The 20876-nt window shown below is 36.0% G+C and overlaps 2 protein-coding genes across 5 annotated transcripts in view; one reads left to right on the top strand and one right to left on the bottom strand.

Moving 5' to 3' along the window:
* Positions 1-20876, top strand: part of LOC101888529 (cAMP-specific 3',5'-cyclic phosphodiesterase) — a 668201-nt gene that overhangs the window by 14820 nt on the left and 632505 nt on the right. The window lies entirely within an intron of this gene.
* Positions 9144-11312, bottom strand: LOC109611768 (uncharacterized). Its single transcript, XM_020035006.2, has 2 exons — positions 11192-11312; positions 9144-9672 (listed from the first exon to the last, which is right to left on the bottom strand). The coding sequence occupies exons 1-2, from the start codon at positions 11268-11270 to the stop codon at positions 9188-9190; spliced, it is 564 nt and encodes a 187-aa protein (XP_019890565.2). The 5' UTR covers positions 11271-11312; the 3' UTR covers positions 9144-9187.

Here is a 20876-nt window from a genome sequence, read left to right on the forward strand (position 1 = left end):
AAGTCTGGAGTAATATTTCACCATTTGCCTCGTGACTTTATTTAAAACACATTAGCAGAACATTTATTGCCTCTGGGATAATGTGGAAATTTTCTTGGCAGAATTTTTGTTAGTTTGTTTTTTTTTCGAATTTTATTTTATTAAAAACGTGATGATTTTATTTGGCCTAGCACCGGGATAAATTTGTGTGACCTCTACCGCAATGAAGAAAGCTTAAAGGGGTAATGTTACATGAATGTAATTCTAGGTCCAGTTCCCGGCAGTATTGACCGGATAATTTTATATCCTCCACCATACTGTGGAGGATATATTAATTTTATCATTCCGTTTGTAACTCCTCGAAATACTAATGTCAGACCCAACAAAGTATATATATTCTTGATCAGCGTAAAATTTTACGACGATTTAGCCATATCCGTCTGTCTATCTGTATGTCAGTCTTTCTGTCTGTCCGTCTGTCTGTCCGTCTGTCTGTCTGTTTGTTGTAATCACGCTATCTTTCGAACAAATTGAGATAGAAGTCTCAAATTTTGCACACATGTACATTTTGTCAGTAGGCAGGCTAAGTTCGTAAATGGCCCATGTAGGTCCAAGTTATCATATAGCCCCACATAACGGTACCTCTCGATATTCGGTATTTTGATGATTTTAGCGACATTATTTAACGGAATCGTTACAAATTTGGCATTTGAAGTTCGTAATGGATACTTCATCCTAAATCAAAAAATGAGCCATGTAGTTCCACGTCTTCAAATAGCCCCCATATAACGGTACCCCCCGATATTCGGTATTTTCATGATTTTAGCGACATTATTTACCAGAATTGTTTCAAATTTGGTATTTGAAGTTCGTAATGGATACTACAGCCTAAGACCGAAAATTATCTGTGCAGATCCACGTCTTCGTATAGCCCCCATATAACGGTACCTCCCGATATTCGGTATTTTGATGATTTTAGCGACATTATTTACCGGAATTGTTTCAAATTGGGCATTTGAAGTTCGTAATGGATACTTCATCCTAAATCAAAAAATGAGCCATGTAGGTGCACGTCTTCATATAGTTCCCATATAACGGTACCCCCTGATATTCGGTATTTTGATGATTTTAGCGACAATATTTACCGGAATCGTTTCAAATTTAGTATTTGAAGTTCGTAATGGATACTTCATCCTATATCAAAAAATGAGCCATGTAGGTCCACGTCTTCGTATACCCCCCATATAACGGTACCCCCCGATATTCGGTATTTTGATGATTTTCGCGACATTATTTAACGGAATCGTTCCAAATTTGGCATTTGAAGTTCGTAATGGATACTTCATCCCATGCCAGAAAATTGTCTGTGCAGGTCCACGTCTTCATATAGCCCCCATATAACGGTACCCCTGGTATTCGGTATTTTGATGATTTTAGCTACATTATAAACAGATTTTTCTTCAAGTTTCGCATTTAAATATTGTAATAACTTATGACAAAAGTTGCCTATGCAGAGCTACGTCGTCGTATAGGCATTACGGAATTTTTAAGATTTTAACAGAATTTTTAACGGATTTTATTTATTTATTTAATTTTTTTTTTTTCTTTTTTTTTTGAAATTGCCAAATTTGTACCAAATTTATGGTGGAGGGTATTAAAAGTTCGGCCCAGCCGAACTTACAGCGTTTTTACTTTTTTTTTTTTTTTTTTTTTGATATTCTCAATGTTCTTGATTTTTATTTCCGATTGATTTAAGCTCTGTTGGTTTGTTGATGTTAAAAAAAAACCTTCAAATTAAAAATCCTCCCATGTTTCGGTATTTTGAAGATTTCAGCCACAATTTCCAAGCAAATCATCTATAGACCTTAGTATACGTTTCACAAAAATTACAAGATATATTTGAATATAATGTCCAAGTAACTTGGAAAACATGTCTCTCCGTAAAAAGGGTTTTAGCTCTATGTCTCTTTGAGCCAAATTCGTTTCAGGACATTTGGATAAATCTCGAACGGAGTACCCAATTTGCTTCAAACTTGATACAGCGTAATATTCGAGTTCGGAGAGAATGTCAATGTCGGTCAATCCCTACAGGAATTCACAACCACCATCCAACCCAAAAAAAAAAAACTTAAAAATTTCCATAGAAAATAATGGACCGCACATAACAAGAAAGGATCTTCCAATGTTGTACAAACTTGGCAAATTCTAATATTTTTTCCAGTGTTACACCAGGTTCGAAAACTGACAATATCGACCCACTCCATCAAGTACCTTCCACACAAAGGTTCGACATTTTGAATAACTCAGCCATATGGCTACAGAAGATATATATCATGTAAAACGGCCAAAACGTTCCTAATCGACAAAACGGTTTTAAACCCTAAATATCCTCCTGTTTCAAGACATTTAGAGTCGATCTGCCTGGCTGGCTGGCTTATGCGCATGATAACTCTAGAAGGGAGTCCCAAATTTGATCCCAACTTAGTATATCGTAATTGTCAAATACAGAGTGAGATGAAAAAACAATAACAAATTTCAGACTGCTGTCATTTCTAAGCCACTCGTCCGACAGCTGTTAAAATTATATAAATATAAATAAATATAAATTCCAGTGACAGCTTATTATATTGTTTACAAGCTTACAAAAGCATTTTGGTGCGAATTTTCCAGAAAAAAAAATATTCGTGATGGAATCCAAGCGTGTTAATGTGATTTCTTAATATTTGGCTGGAAAACCACAAGAGGCTATCGTTAGAGCACCCCAGTCTCGTACCATCGCTCGTTACCGTGATACTGGTAGCGTAGCCTGCCGTCAAGGAAGTGGACGGAAGAAAACAGCAACATCAGCAGAAATGGTTCGAAAAGTAAAGAAGTAACCTTATCGAAACCCGCGTCGCAGTGGCCGAAATATGACTCATGAGCTGAACATATCGCAATATTCCATTCGGCAAATATTGAAAAATGAGCTTGGGGTAAAGCCATTGAAATTCCAAAAAGGGCAAGAACTTACACCACAACAGAAGAAAAATAGACTCAAAATAGCTAGAGTTGCTTCGCATGGCCGAAAGTGGTGAACTGCCGAATTTGATTTTCTCCGCTCCGATGAGAAAACATTCGCTGTCCAGCAGTTTGTAAGCAAACAAAATGATCGGGTTTACAAATAGGTCAGGTATAACGGCACCTCCCTATATTCCGTATTTTGATGATTTTAGCAACATTATTCACCGATTTTTTAAGTTTCGCATTTGAATATTGTTATATCTAATTTTGTATATGAGGTTCGTAACGGATACTGCAGCCTATGACAGAAATTTGTCTGTGCAGGTCCACGTCGTCACATGGTCCCCATATAACGGCTCATCCCTATATCCCTGTCGGCAAAACCGAATGATAATTTTTAACTTAGTTTTTTAATTATTCTTCGTTTTTTGTATTATTCTTCGAGCTTATAGAACTCGATCTAAGTTTGATATTAATATTTAAAAAAAAAAAATGGACTGAATCGGATGATTCTTTCATGCGTTATCGTGGGCATTAGACAGAAACAAGTAAAAAGAAACATTAAGTTTGGCCGGGCCAAACTTTTAATACCCTCCACCTTAGGGTAAAGGAAACATTAGAAGAAATGTGGCGAAAACCATCAAAATACCGAATATCGGGAGGTACCTTTATATGAGGGCTATACCACAACGTGGACCTATACATGCAATGTTTTGTCACACGTTCAGGGACACATTATGACCTACAAGTAGCCATTTTCAGACAAATCCTTGAAAAAATGTGGCATAAATAATGAAAATACGCAATATCAGGAGGTACCGTAACATGGGGACTATACCAGAACGTGGACCGATATATCTCATTTTAAATACCAACCATCCTAGACACAATGCAAATTGCTCTGCTAAACTTTGGCGCTCTACGTCAAATAATGTGGGCTGTATCGTGATTTCAACAGACAGACAGACGGACAGACAGACAGACGGACATCGTTAAATCGACTTTGAATTTTATGCTGATTATGAATATATATACTTTATGGGGTCTACGACGAATATTTCCAGGGTGGAGGGTAAAAAAAACTCTTGAACAGATACCGCCAGATCGACTCGAAATATTATGTATGTATATTCTTTTAATTTCTGTTGAACACACTTTGGTCGATGGGGCCACAATGGCGTTATGCTATTCCACTTTTTAAAGGGTGCAATTTGACGTAGCTTGCTTGTTGGTGGCGCCCAATCTGGGGCAAGATTATCTGAAGGCGAAATCATAATTTTAGCAGTATAGCTAGCTTAGCTTTTTTAAGGAATGGCGCCCAACCTGGTACATTTTCCAATTGTTTTAAAATGCTCATAAAAAACATCAGATTCATATTTAACAAGAATATATACCCTCAGTTATATGGCTAGAGAGGGTATATATCATTGGTTCGGCCAAAAACGTGGCTAATCGAAATAACGGTTTTAGACCCTAGGTCTCTTTGGACCAAATGCGTTTCAGGACATTAGGATGGATGTAGCGATGTTCGTCCGTCTGTCTAGATGGAGTGTCCGATTCGGGCCAAACTTTGTACATCGTAGTATTACTGTCAAACTTAGATCGAGTTCGGAGATGGGCAATACCGGCCCACTCCTTCTTGCAACTCACTGCCCCACAAAAGGTCGAAATTTTCAAATAAAATATTTTACTGTCCAGAAGGATAAAGGATTATAAAATTTGCATTAGTTCTAAGTCAGGTGGAAAAACTTATAATATCGATCCACTCCATCAAGTACATCCTCCAAGGGAGATAAAAATTTTGAATAATTACAACACTTATAAAATGTGATGTAAGTGTTCAATTGTCTTCAAATTACGCACATCCTAATATTTTTATAGACCCAAGATCTGGTGCTAAGATGGAATATATCGGTCCACTCCTTCTGGTACCTACCCCACAAAAGTTCGACGGTTTGAAAATCCATGAAGCTCATACAACACGAAATTAACATCCAATTTCATTCGAACTTGGCACATATCAATATTTCTATTAACACAAGATATATTGTAAAGATGGTCGAGATCGCAAAATTCCTTCTGGTACCTCCCCCACCAAGGATCAAAATTTAGAATATCAATAAATATCAATTCGCATAAAATTGAATATAAATATTTGATTTTCTTGTAATTTGGCCCATGCCAATATTTTTGTCTGTATCAGATGAAGTATGAAAATGGAATAGTTCAAACACTTTTTTTTTCGTTAAAAATTTGATTGTTTTATTTTTGTCGTTCATTTTCATATATCTGCGTCTAATAAATAGCTTAGATACCTCCCAACAGACTGCCAACACCACCGACGACACCCTCGGCCAATTTGGTAGTTCCATGGACAAGACCACCGGCGGTCTGCAAAGCACCACCGGCAAGACCGCCTGCAGCATTCAGAACACCACCAGCTACGCCATTGACAACATCTGCGGCCCCACCAACAAGACCACCGGCGGTCTGCAAAACACCACCGGTAAGACCAGCAGCAGTATTAAGGACACCACCAGCTACGCCATTGACGACATCTGCGGCACCACCAACAACACCACCAGCGGTCTGCAAAACACCACCGGCAAGGCCACCAGCAGCATTCAGAACACCACCAGCTACGCCATTGACAACATCTGCGGCACCACCAACAACACCACCAGCTGTCTGTAAAAGAGCCCCCGGAAGATTGCCCAAAAGACCAAAAGTTGGTCTCCTCTGTTCGTAAACCAGAACTTGGGGACCAGAAGCACCGCCATTAGCAGTCCATGTTACGGTAGCACCAGCATTTGGATGATAACTCCAGGTGGCAGCTTGACATTGGCCAAAGATGGCAATGACAATGGCCAAAGTTGTTCCCAAAATGAATTTCATTTTCAAAATTTTTTTAAGGTTGATTTACTTCTTGAACTGCTGAAGAAATAGTTGTCGATTGGACTATATTTTGAGTCGAATTTGGAAAACCTTTTATAGCACCGGGGTCTCTTGTTTTGGTTCATTGCGAAGCTTTAAAAGACAAGAAAATCCACTTCCGTTCCATTGTATTGCCTAGCCTGATTGTTAGTAAATATATCGGGATTTCCAACTTCATTTTCTATGACGCATGACAGATGTTTGATAAATGCACTGTGTCTATTGTTCGGATTGTTAAAAAAAATAATGGTTAGTATGATATTAAATAATAAATTATTTTTATTATTTATATTAGACATATGCTTTTGAAAGACTAAACAAATATTAAAAGACTAAAAAAATATAGCGCAGAAAAATATTAAAAAATCAATATTGTTTTCAAATTTGTTAGTAAATATTCAATTCACAATTTTGGCAAAATTTGTCAACGCCATCGAATGAAGTTTTGTTTGGATAATTGTCAAGATTCAACGAGGTAAATGTACCCTCAGCTTCATATACCCCTCTAACATTTGACATACATATCATGAGATTTTGCCCTCATGTTGGTGGGAACAAAAAATTTGTAAAAACAAGTAAAATAGTATCAGTCGGTTTTGCCGACAGATGTATACAGATATAGCGGACCGAAGTATTCCATTTTCATACTTCATCTAATACAGATAAAATATATTGTTATGTGCAAAATTTGATGAAAAATGAACATTCGTATCCAATTTTATGTGAAATCATCAATTCCGACAAATTACATATTCATATCAGAATAGACAATTATAAGTTGCCAGATCTTGTGTTGATGAAAATATTGAGAAGCTCCAAGCTCCATCTTAACACCAGACCTTGAGTTACATTATATATTGGGATGTGTGAAATTTGAAGACAATCGGACTCTTACATCAATTGTATGAGAGTTTTAATTATTGAAAATATTGACCCTTTGTGGGGGAGGTACCAGAAGGAGAGGACCGATCTTGTCCATTTTCACACTTCACCTAGTACTGACGCAAATATTAAGATTTGCAACGTTTGAGCAAAATCGGATTTTCGTTTCTCTTTCTGTGCAAAAAATATATTTTTTTTTTCAAATTTCGACCATTTGTGGAGGAGGTACCAAAAGGAATGGACCGATATATTCCATCTTAACATCAGACCTTGGGTTAACATAAATATTGACATGTGTGAAATTTGAAGACAATCGGACCCTTATATCACATTTTATAAGAGATGTAATTATTCAAAATTTTGACCATTTGTGGGGGAGTTACCAGAAGGAGTGGACCGATATTGCCCATCTCCGAACTCGATCTAAGTTTGACAAAAATATTACGATGTACCAAGTTTGGACCAAATCGGATACTCCCTTCGAGAGTTATCGTGCGCACCAGCCAGCCAGACAGACAGACAGACGGACGGACATCGCTAGATCGACTCCAAATGTTCTGATTTGGTCCAAAGAGACCTAGGGTCTAAAACCGTTATTTCGACTAGGCACCTTTTGACCGTATCAAATGATATATACCCTCTGTAGCCATATGGCTGAGAGTATAAAAATATATGCAGCCCAACTAGCAGGCAGAAAAGGTATGGACCTGTAAACACTACTTTCAGGAACATTATTTAAAAACTCAAAAGTACCTTTACGTATCTCCAACAAAAAAGTTGAAATTTTAAATTATCAACACAATCAGAATATTTACACCGAAATATCTTCAATATTTTTCTACTCTCTCCACAATATTCCAGAAAATGCTCAAAATTTTTAAAAATCTCAATTTTTAACCTCAGCTTCAGGCTTGCATCATTTGATGCGGCCAAAATGCGCCTCATCGAAATAAAAAAATTTTCTATCCCCTGCCCCAGGGTTTCTTATAGAAGACCAGAGGAACTTCTTATAGAAAACCAGAGGGTCTTCTTATAGAAGACCGGAGGGTCTTCTCATAGAGGAGCAAAAGGTCTTCTTATAGAAGACAAGAAGGTCTTCTCATAGGAGGTCTTCTTCTTATAAGAGACCAGAAGGTCTACGTATAGAAGACTAAAAGGTCTTCGTATAGAAGACCAGAAGGTCTTCTTATAGATGACCAGGTGATCTTCTCATAGATGACCAGGTGGTCTTCTTATAGAAGACCAGAAGGTCTTCTTTTAGGAGACCAGAAGGTCTTCTTATAGAAGACCAGAAGGTCTTCTTATAGAAGACCAGAAGGTCTTCTTATAGAAGACCAGAAGGTCTTCTTATAGAAGACCAGAAGGTCTTCTTATAGAAGACCAGAAGGTATGCTTATAGAAGACCAGAGGGTCTTCTTCTAGAAGACCAGAGGGTCTTCTTATACAAGAAGAAGGGTCTTCTTATAGAAGAGCAGAAGGTCTTCTTATAGAAGAGCAGAAGGTCTTCTTATAGAAGAGCAGGAGGTCTTCTTATAGAAGAGCAGGAGGTCTTCTTATAGAAGACCAGAAGGTCTTCTTATAGAAGAGCAGGAGGTCTTCTTATAGAAGACCAGAAGGTCTTCTTATAGAAGACCAGAAGGTCTTCTTATAGAAGACCAGAAGGTCTTCTTATAGAAGACCAGAAGGTCTTCTTATAGAAGACCAGAAGGTCTTCTTATTGAAGACCCGGTGGTCTTCTCATAGAAGACCCGGTGGTCTTCTCATAGAAGACCCGGTGGTCTTCTCATAGAAGACCCGGTGGTCTTCTATAAGAAGACTTTCTGGTCTTCTATAAGAAGACCTTCTGGTCTTCTCATAGAAGACCCGGTGGTCTTCTCATAGAAGACCCGGTGGTCTTCTCATAGAAGACCCGGTGGTCTTCTCATAGAAGACCCGGTGGTCTTCTCATAGAAGACCCGGTGGTCTTCTCATAGAAGACCCGGTGGTCTTCTCATAGAAGACCCGGTGGTCTTCTCATAGAAGACCCGGTGGTCTTCTCATAGAAGACCCGGTGGTCTTCTCATAGAAGACCCGGTGGTCTTCTCATAGAAGACCCGGTGGTCTTCTCATAGAAGACCCGGTGGTCTTCTCATAGAAGACCCGGTGGTCTTCTCATAGAAGACCCGGTGGTCTTCTCATAGAAGACCCGGTGGTCTTCTCATAGAAGACCTGGTGGTCTTCTCATGGAAGACCAGGTCTTCATATTTTCCACCTTGTCTTCATAATTTCCAATACTTTGAATTTAAAAACATTTGACTGAGTGACAACATTTTTGTTTCGAAAATTTGTAATTAAAAATTTTATTTTTTTTTAATGACCTTCACATTGCTAAAATTACTTATAAAAACATTTTTTAATAAGTATAATAGTGAGTATTATATCTGGCGTTGCCACCTCCAAGTAGACTACCAACACCACCTACGACACCCTTGGCCAATTTGGTAGTTCCATCGACAAGACCCCCGGCGGTCTGCAAAACACCACCGGCAAGACCACCAGCAGTATTTAGGACACCACCAGCTACGCCATTGACAACATTTGCGGCACCACCAACAACACCACCAGCGGTCTGCAAAACACCACCGGCAAGGCCACCAGCAGCATTCAGAACACCACCAGCTACGCCCTTGACAACATCTGCGGCACCACCAACAACACCACCAGCGGTCTGCACAACAGCGCGGGGAAGATTACCCAAAAGACTTCTTCTCTGCTCGTAAGTTACAACTCTGGGGGCAGAAGCGGCACCAGCATTGGCAGTCCATGTTACGGTAGCACCACCATTTGGAGTATAGTGCCAGTTGGCAGCAGCACCAGCTGAGGGGTTAATGGGAGAGGCTGAAGGGGATGGAGAAGAGGAAAAGTTTCGTTATTTAAAACCAGTAAAGAAAGTCTTAAAGTCGGGCGGGGCCGACTTTATGATACCCTACACCACTTTACTAATTTAGTAGAGCTCCGCATAACAATTAAAAGTTTTTTTTTTATGGGAGAATTCAATCATACACGCTATGATTATAATTATAGTTTAAAGTTCAAGGGTCTAAATATGCCGAAGCATTTGTATCTTTTAAATTCGGACTTGTATTGCCCATTTGGTTCAGAAATAATTTGAAATCGGATAAAGATATATATGGGAGCTATATCCAAATCGGAACCGATTTCAATAAAATTTGGCAAAGATATTTCTGAGCTGTATTTGATATACTTCCCTGAATATCGTTGTTACGAAGTGCATACTACGCCTGTGGGTAACAAATATAACAAATCGGATGAACAGTATATATGGGAGCTATAGCTATATCTGAACCGATCTTCACCAACTTTGACATACTAGCTTCTAGACTCAATTCGGTCGTAAGTGCCAAATTCCATCTCATTTGGACATATATTAGACGTTTGGTGCACAATAAAACGTAAATCGGACGAAGTTGTATATGGGAGCTATATGCAAATCTGAACCGATCTCGATAAAATTTAGCAAAAGTATTTCTGAGCTGTATTTGATATATTTCCCCAAATATTGTTATTACAGAGTGCATATTTCGGCTGTGGAGGATAAAAATAACAAATCAGAAGAACAATATATATGGGAGATATAGCTGAACCGATTTCGATCAAATTTGACATACTTATTTTCAAGCCTAATTTGGTTGTATGTGCAAAATTCTATACTATTCGGGCTGAGATTACACATTTGGTGCACAATAAAAGGCAAATCGGACGAAGATATATATGAGAGCTATATGTAAATTTTGACCGATTATCTCCAATTTCAATAGGGTTCGTCCTTGATTTGTGCAAAATTTCATCTGGATAGGGCAATAAATGCCTACTCTACTTTGTTTACAAAAATACATGGACAGACGGACGGACGAACAGACAGACGGACGGACGGTCAGACATGCATAAATCGTCTCAGAATGAGATTCTATGCAGATCTTCAAAAGGAACTATGGGTCTATCTCGTTTCCTATTGGCTGTTACAAATAAATGCACAAAGACATAGTACCCTGATCACCTTGTGGTGTAGGGTATAATTAGTGATAAAAAAACGGTTTAATTCTTGGGCAATTTTCTGGTGTTATTTTGTCAACTGTGAAACTACCTAAAATTCCAGGTGGCTATATTCAATAATGGGGTCACGTAAGAAAATTTCTGTACCAATATTTAGTGTCCCGCACAAAGTGCATCAATAGCTTACGTTAGTTTTAACTTTGAACAGAAATTTAGAAAAAAATTTGTTTTGATATTTTTTTTTAGAATTATTTAAAACCTTTAACCTTGAGACCGTCAATTTTTTTATCTTGAGGATCTACAATTCCCTGAAAATTTCTGATTTAAAAAATTTTTTACTCACAATTTACAACAGCATAGGCCTGACTTTGTCCGAAAAGGGCCAAGACAATGGCAAAAGTTGTTCCCAAAGCGAATTTCATTTTTTCCTTTTTTGGCGCTGAATAACTTCTTGAGCTACTGGAGTAATAGTTGTAGATTGAACTATATCTTCTGACTAATTTCGACAACCTTATATACCCCTTTTATGACCCATATTCCTTTTCCGCGAATTTCAAAACCGTAAACGAAAACTAACATTCAATTAAGTTATTTGCCTCTATTTTATTTTCTAGTTTGTTTATCTTTGGCATTCCATTAAACATCTGTTTCCGGAGATGCATTGTTCGATTGTTTCATTAGTTATTTCTATTATAAAAAATAAATAAATAAATAAACTTTTTAAGATAATACACCTGTTTATTATAAACTGCAATTTCTATTCAATTTTATTGAATTTCGACTTCAAATAGTCTATGTAAATTTTCAAAAAATAAATAAATAAAAAATAAATAAAATAAAAAATAAATAAAAATAAAATAATAAAATAAATAAATACATAAATAAATAAAAATTTTGCAACGTAGACTAAAGATCTGTTTTTATAGAATTTTCAATATTTGCAAAACTATTCACAGAAATTATTAGTTTTCAAATATTCAGACACCAGTTATATTAATTTCTAATCTCCGCAAATGTCCCCAAATATTCCCAAATATGGAGATCATGACTATGTTTTTGTATAGGAATTCCAGGCTCAATTTTGTATTTTGATTATTTTAGCGACATTATTCATCCGAATTGTTTCAAATTTGGTACTTAAAGTTCGTAGAAGGTACTACAGCCTAAAATAGAAAATTGTCTGTGCAGGATCACGTTTTCTTATAGGCCGATATAACGGCACCCCCCGATATTCTGTATTTTAATGATTTTAGCGACATTATTCACCGGAACTGTTTCAAATTTGTTATTTGAAATTCGTAATGGATACAACAGCCTATAGCCCCCATATAACGATACCTCCCGATATTCGGTATTTTGAGGATTTTAGCGACATTATTCACCAGAATTTGTTTCAAATTTGGTGTTTGAAGTTCGAAATGGATACTTCATCCAATGACAGAAAAGATTTTACTAGAATTTTTAACAGATTTTATTTTTTTGCCAAATTCGTTCCAAATGGTGTCTGTGCAGGCCCACGTCTTCGAATAGCCCCAATATAAAAGTTCCTCCCTATATTCGGTATTTTGATGATTTTAACTACATTGGTATTTGAAGTCATAATGGATACTACAGCCTATGACGAAAAATTGTCCGTGCAGGTCCACGTCTTCGTATAGCCCCAATTTAAATGTACCTCCCTATATTCGGTATTTTGATGAACTGAGTTGAGTTTCGTATTTGAATTTTCTAATGGCTTATGACATAAGTTACCTATGCGGGTCCACGTCGTCGTATAGACCCTAATATAACAGCTACATTTGGTATTTGTAAGATTTTAACAGAATTTTTAAACGGATTTTATTTTATTTATTTATTTTATTTTTTTTTTTTTTTTGAAAATTGCCAAATTCATTCCAATTGGTGGAGGGCATTCAAAGATCGGCCCGGCCGAACTTACAGCTTTTTTTATTTGTTAAATCCAAATATATGCATCAGTGCTAGGTTAGGTGTGAAAATGGACAATATCGATTAACTCCATCAAGTACCTCCCCCACAAAAGATCAAAATTTTGAATAATTATAACTTTTATAAAATGTGATGTAAGAGTCCGATTATCTTCAAATTACACACATCACAATATTTGTGTTAGCCCAAGGTCTGTTGTTAAGATGAGATATATCGATCCACTCTTTCTGGTACCTCCCCAAAAAATGGTCAACATTTTTGAATAACCATGAAGCTCATAAAACGCGAAATTAACATCCGATTCCACTCAGACTTGACACATCTCAATATTTCCATCAACACAAGATCTGTTGAAAATATGGTAGAGATCGGAACATTTCTTCTGGTAGCTTTCCCACATAGGGTCCAAGATTTTGAAAAACAAAACGCTCAAAGAAAACGAAATAAGCATCCAAATCTCTTTTCAAATTTCACACTTACAAACATTTTTGCTAACACAAGATCTCTTGTGAAGATGATATATATCTGCGAACCTCTTCTGGTACCTCACCCACAAAGGGGTCACAATTTTCAATACTATTATCTGTCATAACTTGTGAAACAAATTAGCGATTCTTTACAACGAAATATTTCTGAAACCTGAGATTTCGCATAAAATTGGATATAAGTGTTCGATTTTCTTTCCAATATTTTTTTCTTACAAATATCTGTACCCTACAACAATATTATAAGGTTGATTGGGCCAAAAATTAACACCTCGAAAAATTGGTCCGGCACATAGGAATGTATATATGGATCTTCCTATCTCACCGAACTGTGTCGATCTAGCTATGTGTATCCGTCCGTCTGTCCATGTTAATTTTTTATTACGCTACAGATCGCAATTATGGCCCGATACTCACGAAATTGAAAATAGAGATAGGGATAGAGTCAAAATAAAAGCCTATTGTTTATGGAGATGTTCGCAAAATATTTAGGGGTTAAAATGGACAAAAAAACAGAAGAATTTCTTGATTTTGCTTTGCTTTACAGATCGAAAAATGGCTCGTGAGCTGAAAATATCGCATTATTCCATTCGGCAAATATTGAAAAATGAGCTCGGCGTATAGCCATTGAAATTCCAAAAAGTACAAGAACTTACACCACAATAGAAAGAAAATAGACTCAAAAAAACTAAAGAGTTGCTTCGCTTGGCCGAAAGTGATTAAGTGGTGAACTGCCGAATTTGGTTTTCTCCGGTGAGAAAACATTCGTTGTCCAGCAGTTTGTAAACAAACAAAATGATCGTGTTTACTTGCCAAAAGCTGAAAATGTTCGCCTTCGGTTGGCCACCAGAACTCGAGCGCCAGCCATGGTGATGGTGTGGGCCATCATAACAGTCGATGGTCGCTCTCAGAATAAATGCCGAATATTATCTCGAAAATATTCTGGAGGGTGTATTAAAGCCTTGGAAGGCAGACCTTGGACATTCCAACAGGACTCAGCACCATCGCACTCAGCACGCGCCACCCTATAATAGTTACAAAAGGTAGTTCATCACCTCGTGTCGATCACCTCAAGCAAGCGCTTCGCCGGGAATGGGCTACCAAGAATGGTTACAAAATGAGGTTCCTCGCTTCATTTCCAGTGCACAATGGCCACCAAAATCTCCGGATACCAATCCGCTGGACTATTGTGTCTGCAGTATATTGGAAAGCATGGTTGCCACTAAAAAATATCAAAATGTTGTTTATAGCGTTTGACTTTATTGTAGTTTTTTTATCTCACCCTGTACAGTTTTGAATTTCACATTTTCTAATGTTTTTTTTTTTCAAAACTCCGCAACACTATGAGTTGAGAATATTTTATACTGGTCGCAATTGTCGTGCGATGGGGGGTTAAGGTTAGAGTCAGAATTAAAGCCTATTATTTTCATAGGTGTATATTTAAGTGTTCAAATGGACCAAGTATTTTTGCAGTAGCTCTACAGGTCATAATTTAAAACCAATAAACACGAAATTTTGTGGAGAAGAGAGTTAAAGACAGGGAAGATGTCGAACATTTTGTATGGCCATTGGATTTTATTTAGGAGATAAAATTGACCGCAACTTTGTGTGAAATTGTTTTGAATATCTATCAGTACGACGGAGATCGTAAATATGGGGCAAATACCCGCGGTCACAAAACTAAGGTTAACATCTGGGCAGGGATCTATGACGTCATTTCAAAAACGAAATCGTACAATGGATTTGGACATAAGGGGGCTTCCAACATATTATGGTGTTGTTGGGTATCACATGGTCGGCCCCGCACGACCATAGCCTTTGCTTACTTGTGTTTTTTTCACCGATTTCCCACATCAATAGGAAATTTATTTCAAATGGGAATATTTTGACAATCCTTCAGTAATTCTTTATGACTATGTTTCAAAAGACAATAGAGCAAAGAATATGTTTAAATTGCCTCACATTCCGAAGTCAATCCGAACATACGTCACACATAGACATTAAATTTGATTCTTTATATTCATGTTTAAATTTCAAGAAATCCGAATGTATCAAATATATTTTAAAAGCCAATTAGTTTCAAGAATTGTTATATTTTAATCCGTGTTACATATGTATGTATGTATGTATCTACATACATATATTTGTATGTATTGGTGAATGATATAAGAAAGCAACACGTGATGCCATATAATCAACATTATAAATCCCCCTTTGAATGATTAAATGTCAGGATAAAATCTTGACATAAATAAATTTTTGGAGCCCCAAAATTGGACGTCCGTCACACAAAACGATGTTGTTGGCTTAGTCAAACACACATACTGAAGCCAATTTATATATTTCAAATAATTATTATTATAAATGTAGATTTGATTTCTATTAATAATTTCAAAAATATTAAAAGTGAAATAATGGCTGTCTCTTTTAAAGACTTTCTAGAGTCAGAGATGGTAGCTGTTGGTAGTTTGAAGTATCAGCATTAAAATACAAGTATTGCAGCTAAAAGATATACACACACATATATGTGTGTACGTTTGTTTGAATAGTACATAGCATACTCTTGTGTGTTATTTTTACACACATGCATATAGGAAATTGATGGAAAGGAAAAGAAATATTGGAAAATATATGACATACGAATATTGTTATTCGAGAGCAATATTCATATTCCAAATATTTACACAGTAGCAATATCCGATGAAATCATGTTATGAAAATAAGCAAAAAAGAATATATTTTCTTAGTTTTGACTTAGAACTTTGTTAAACAATTACATTACCCTAGGTCTTTTAGAACGAAATCTGTCAGGACATATAAGCAATGAACCGATATTGCCAATCTAAATAAATTTTAATAAAAATATAACGATTTATTGTTGCAATAATAGTCCAAAATGGACAGACATGTTGCACATCGATAACCTTCGAAGGGAGCATTCTACTTGGTTCCAACTCGATAAATCGTTATATTTTTATTAAAATTTATGCAAAAAAAAAAAATAAACAAATATATAAATAAACATGTAATAAAGCTGTAAGTTCGGCCGGGCCGAACTTTGAATACCCTCCACTATTTAGAACTATTTTGACAATTTTCAAAAAAATCCCTTAAAAATACTGTTGAAATCTTAAAAATACAGAATGTAGTCGTGGTATTAGGGTCTATACGACGACGTGGACCTGCATAGGAAACTTTTGTTATAAACCATTGCAATATTCAAGTGCGAAACTTGAATAAAAATGCGGTGAATAATGTAGCTAAAATCATCAAAATTCCGAATCTAGGGAGGTACAGTTGTATGGAGGCTATACCACAACGTGGACCCGACAGACAATTTTCTGTCATAGGCTGTAGTATACATAACGAACTTCAAATACCACATTTAAAACAATTTCGGTGAATAACGTTGCTAATATCATCCAAATACCAAATATCGGGGGTACCGTTATATAGGGGTTATACGAAGACGTGGACCTGCACAGACAATTTTCTGTTTTAGGCTTTAGTATCCATTATGAACTTCAAATACCTAATTTGAAACAATTCCGGTATATAATGCCGCTTAAATCACCAAAATACTGAACTTAAGGAGGTACCATTATATGGGGGCTATACCAAAACGTGGTCCTACATGACCCATTTTCAATACCAAAAGTCCTGCGGACATTATATACATTTGAGTAAAATTTTATCAACCTACTTCATTTCGTTCGGATGCTCGACTGATTTCCACAAGCGGACGGACATAGCTAAATCGACATAATTTTATGCTGATCGAGAATATGTGTGGGGTTGAAAATGTATATTTTGAGGTGATACAAATGAAATGACAAACCTAATATACCCTCCATACTATGGTAGAGGGTATAATAAAATAAAACAATTTAAAAAGTGTCAGTCGGTTTTGCCGACAGATATATACATCCAGCCTTGAGTTATGAATATTTACGTTGTTGACCCTCTATGGGGGAGATTCCCACTTGTTTCGCAAGTTATGACAGATAAGTATTGGAAATTGTGACCTTTGGTGGGGGAGGTACCCGAAAAGGTTGGCAGTTATATATCATCTTCACAACAGATTTTGCGTTAGCAAACATGTTTGGATGTGTGAAATTTGAAGAGGGTGGAATGCTTATTTCGCTTTTTATGAGCGTTTTGTTTTTCAAAATGTTGAACCCTTTGTGGGGGAGGCACCACAAGGAGTGCGACGATATATCCCATTTTCACTGCTGATCTTGTGTTAGTAAGAATAAAAGCATGTGAGAAATTTATAGAAAACCGTATAATTTTTTTCGGATTTCATGATTGTTTTGGTTATTCTAAATTTTGACCCTTTGTGGGGGAGATACCAAAAGAAATGGTCCGATCTGTACCATCTTTATAACAGACTCTGTGTTGATGGAAATATTGAGATGTATCAAGTCTGAATGAAATCAAATGTTAATTTCGCGTTTTATGAGCTACATGGGCATTAAAAGTTTTGACCCTTTGTGGGGGAGGTACCAGAAGGAGTGGATCGATATATTCCATTTTCACACCAGACCTTGGGTAAATATTTGAAGATAATCGGACTTTTTTATCACATTTTATAAGATTTATTATTATTCAAAATGTTGACCCCTTGAGAGGAGGTACTTGATTGAGTGGACCGATATTGTCCATTTTCGCACCTGACCTAGCACTGATGCAAATGCTGATGCAAATGGAAAGTTGAAGCAAAAATGGTTTATCCTTTTTATTTTCTGTGCAGTAAAATATTGTTCTTAAAATTTCGAGATTTTGTGGGGAGGTACGAGAAGAAGTTGACCGATATTGTCCATATCCGAACTCGATTTAAATTTTATGATACTATTACGATGTACCAAGATTGACCAAAAAACATACAGGCGGCCGTACGGACAGACATGGCTAGATCGACTCCAAATGTCCTGAAACGGATTTGGTCTAAAGAGACCGTTATTCCGATGAGACACGTTTTGGTCGTATCAAACGATATATATCCTCTCCTCTCTCTCCAAATAATGTGTATCTGATATAAAATTCACGGAGGATTGTAATTGGTTTAAACTTCGAATAATACATATTTAACCTTGGTCAAGTGCGAAAATTAAAAAATGTTGACCTATTCCCTTTGCTACCTCCCCCACAAAGGATCGGCACTTTAAATAATTCTGTGCGATAAAATTATAATTATTATTTACTTTTTTTATTGTTTTTTTTTTTTTTTTTCAATTAAAAATGTATGACACGTGTATCGGCGTTTTGAAAGTTCACATCGTAAAGTTCATACAAATTAAACAATTATTATTATTTTTTTTTAATTTAACAAAAGTTAGACAGACCATTAACACATTTTTTTCTGAAGACGACATATATTCTCTTCAAATATCATATACAATAACCACTAGGGAAATCCCACCTTCGACAGGTGTTCAATTTTGAATCGTACGATTATTGTTTACTTAGACGGCAAATTTTTAAAAACACAAGTTTAATGTTAATATTGACAGAAAACAAATGGGTAAAATTTCATATAAATATCAGTACCTTTTTCGAATCAAATCAGAAAACAATTTAATTTCTAATCAACATGCAATTCCGTCTCTTGTCTTCCATTGTCTTGGTTGCCCTTCTTGCTGTTTCGGCAATGGCAAATCCTGAGCCATTCTTCAGAGGAAAACGTTCTCCCATTGATCCTGCTGTCCTCGCCAGTTTGGCTGGTTAATCTGTGATCCGAAAATTTATGGACTGGATTTGTGGAAAATAACATGAATATTCTGAATTACCAAGATAAATAAAAATGTTTTGATAAGAAAAATATATTTTGTCTTTTTTTTAGTCTATTTAAATAAGAAATCATTGCTTAGAAAGGTGGGGAAAATTCGGTTTTAATGTTTTCTTTAATGGACTGAAAGCTGAAAAGTAGGAATAAGATATAATAGAATTTATATATGTAATAAGATTTTTTTAAAAATATTTTCGTAAATCCCTGATTTATAGAATGAAAGTGTACAAAAAATCCACCCTTTATACGACAAAAACAAAGGGGTTTTTTTCCTAAGAAGACATTGTAAAAATAATCCTGACCAATATCCAGAAAACATATAATTTTCAGTCAAAACATACTTTAAATAAAATTTAAAAAATCGCCACTTTATCCAATTAGCCTTTTTGACAAAAAATTTCAATCAGATTTAATCGATTTTTAACGAATGAGGTCCTTTAAACATATTTAAAAAAAAAAAAAAAAACGTAGTATTAATGAAAGAATTTTTTAATAATCTGATATTTTTTGCAGTAAAAAAAAAAGTAAACCAGTAAAGGCGGGACCGACTTTATGATACCCTACACCACCTTGCTAATTTAGTAGAGCTCCACATAACAATTAAAAGTTTTTATGGGAGAATTCAATCATACACGCTATGATTATAATTATAATTTAAATATATGCCGAAGCATTTGTATCTTTTAAATTCGGACTTGTATTGCCCATTTGGTGCAAAATTAATTTTTAAATCAGTTAAAGATATATATGGGAGCTATATCCAAATCTGAACCGATCTCGATAACATTTGACAAAGATATTTCTGAGCTGTATTTGATATATTTCCCTGAATATCGTTGTTACGGAGTGCATATTACGGCTGTGGGTAACAAATATAACAAATCGGATGAACAGTATATACCGGAACTATAGCTATGTCTGAACCGATCTTCACCAAATGTGGCATACTAGCTTCTAGACTCAATTCGGTCGCATGTGCCAAATTCCATCCCATTTGGGCAAATATTAGACGTTTGGTGTACAATAAAATGAGAATCGGACGAAGTTATATATGGGAGCTATATCCAAATCTGAACCGATCTAGATAAAATTTAGCAAATGTATTTCTGAGCTGCATTTGATATATTTCCCCAAATATTGTTGTTACAGAGTGCATATTACGACTGCGGAGGACAAAAATAACAAATCGGATGAACAATATATATGGAAGCTATAGCTATATCTGAACCGAGTTCGATCAAATTTGGCATACTTATTTTCAGGCCTAAGTTGGTTGTATGTGCAAAATTCCATACTATTCGGGATGATATGCACGTTTGGTGCACAATAAAAGCCAAATCGGACGAAGATATATATGGGAGCTATATCTAATTTTTTACCGACTATCTCCAATTTCAATTTCATTAGCGTTATACGGGGGCTATACATAGACGTGAGCTTGCATATGTAATTTTTTGCCATAAGCTGTAGTACCCATTAAGATCTTCAAATACGGAATTTGAAACAATTCCGAGAATAATGTTTCTAATATCATCAAAATATCAAATATGGGGAGGTGCGGTTATAAATATTTGGGTTATATGAATAAGTGAACCTACATCGATAATTTTTCGTCATAGGTTTAAGTACACATTACGAGCTTCAAATCCGAATTTTAAAATAGTTCCGGTGTATAATATACTTAACCATCATCTAAATAGTGAATATCGACGGGTACCGCTCAATACGATATCGTAGATCAACATGGACAGTCCTCTTCCAAGGTGTAAAGTACTCAGAAGGAACTCCATCTGTGGATTTTTAGACAA

This window comes from Musca domestica, unplaced genomic scaffold (assembly GCF_030504385.1).
Source record: "Musca domestica strain aabys unplaced genomic scaffold, Musca_domestica.polishedcontigs.V.1.1 2, whole genome shotgun sequence".
NCBI classification, from domain to species: Eukaryota; Metazoa; Arthropoda; class Insecta; order Diptera; family Muscidae; genus Musca; species Musca domestica.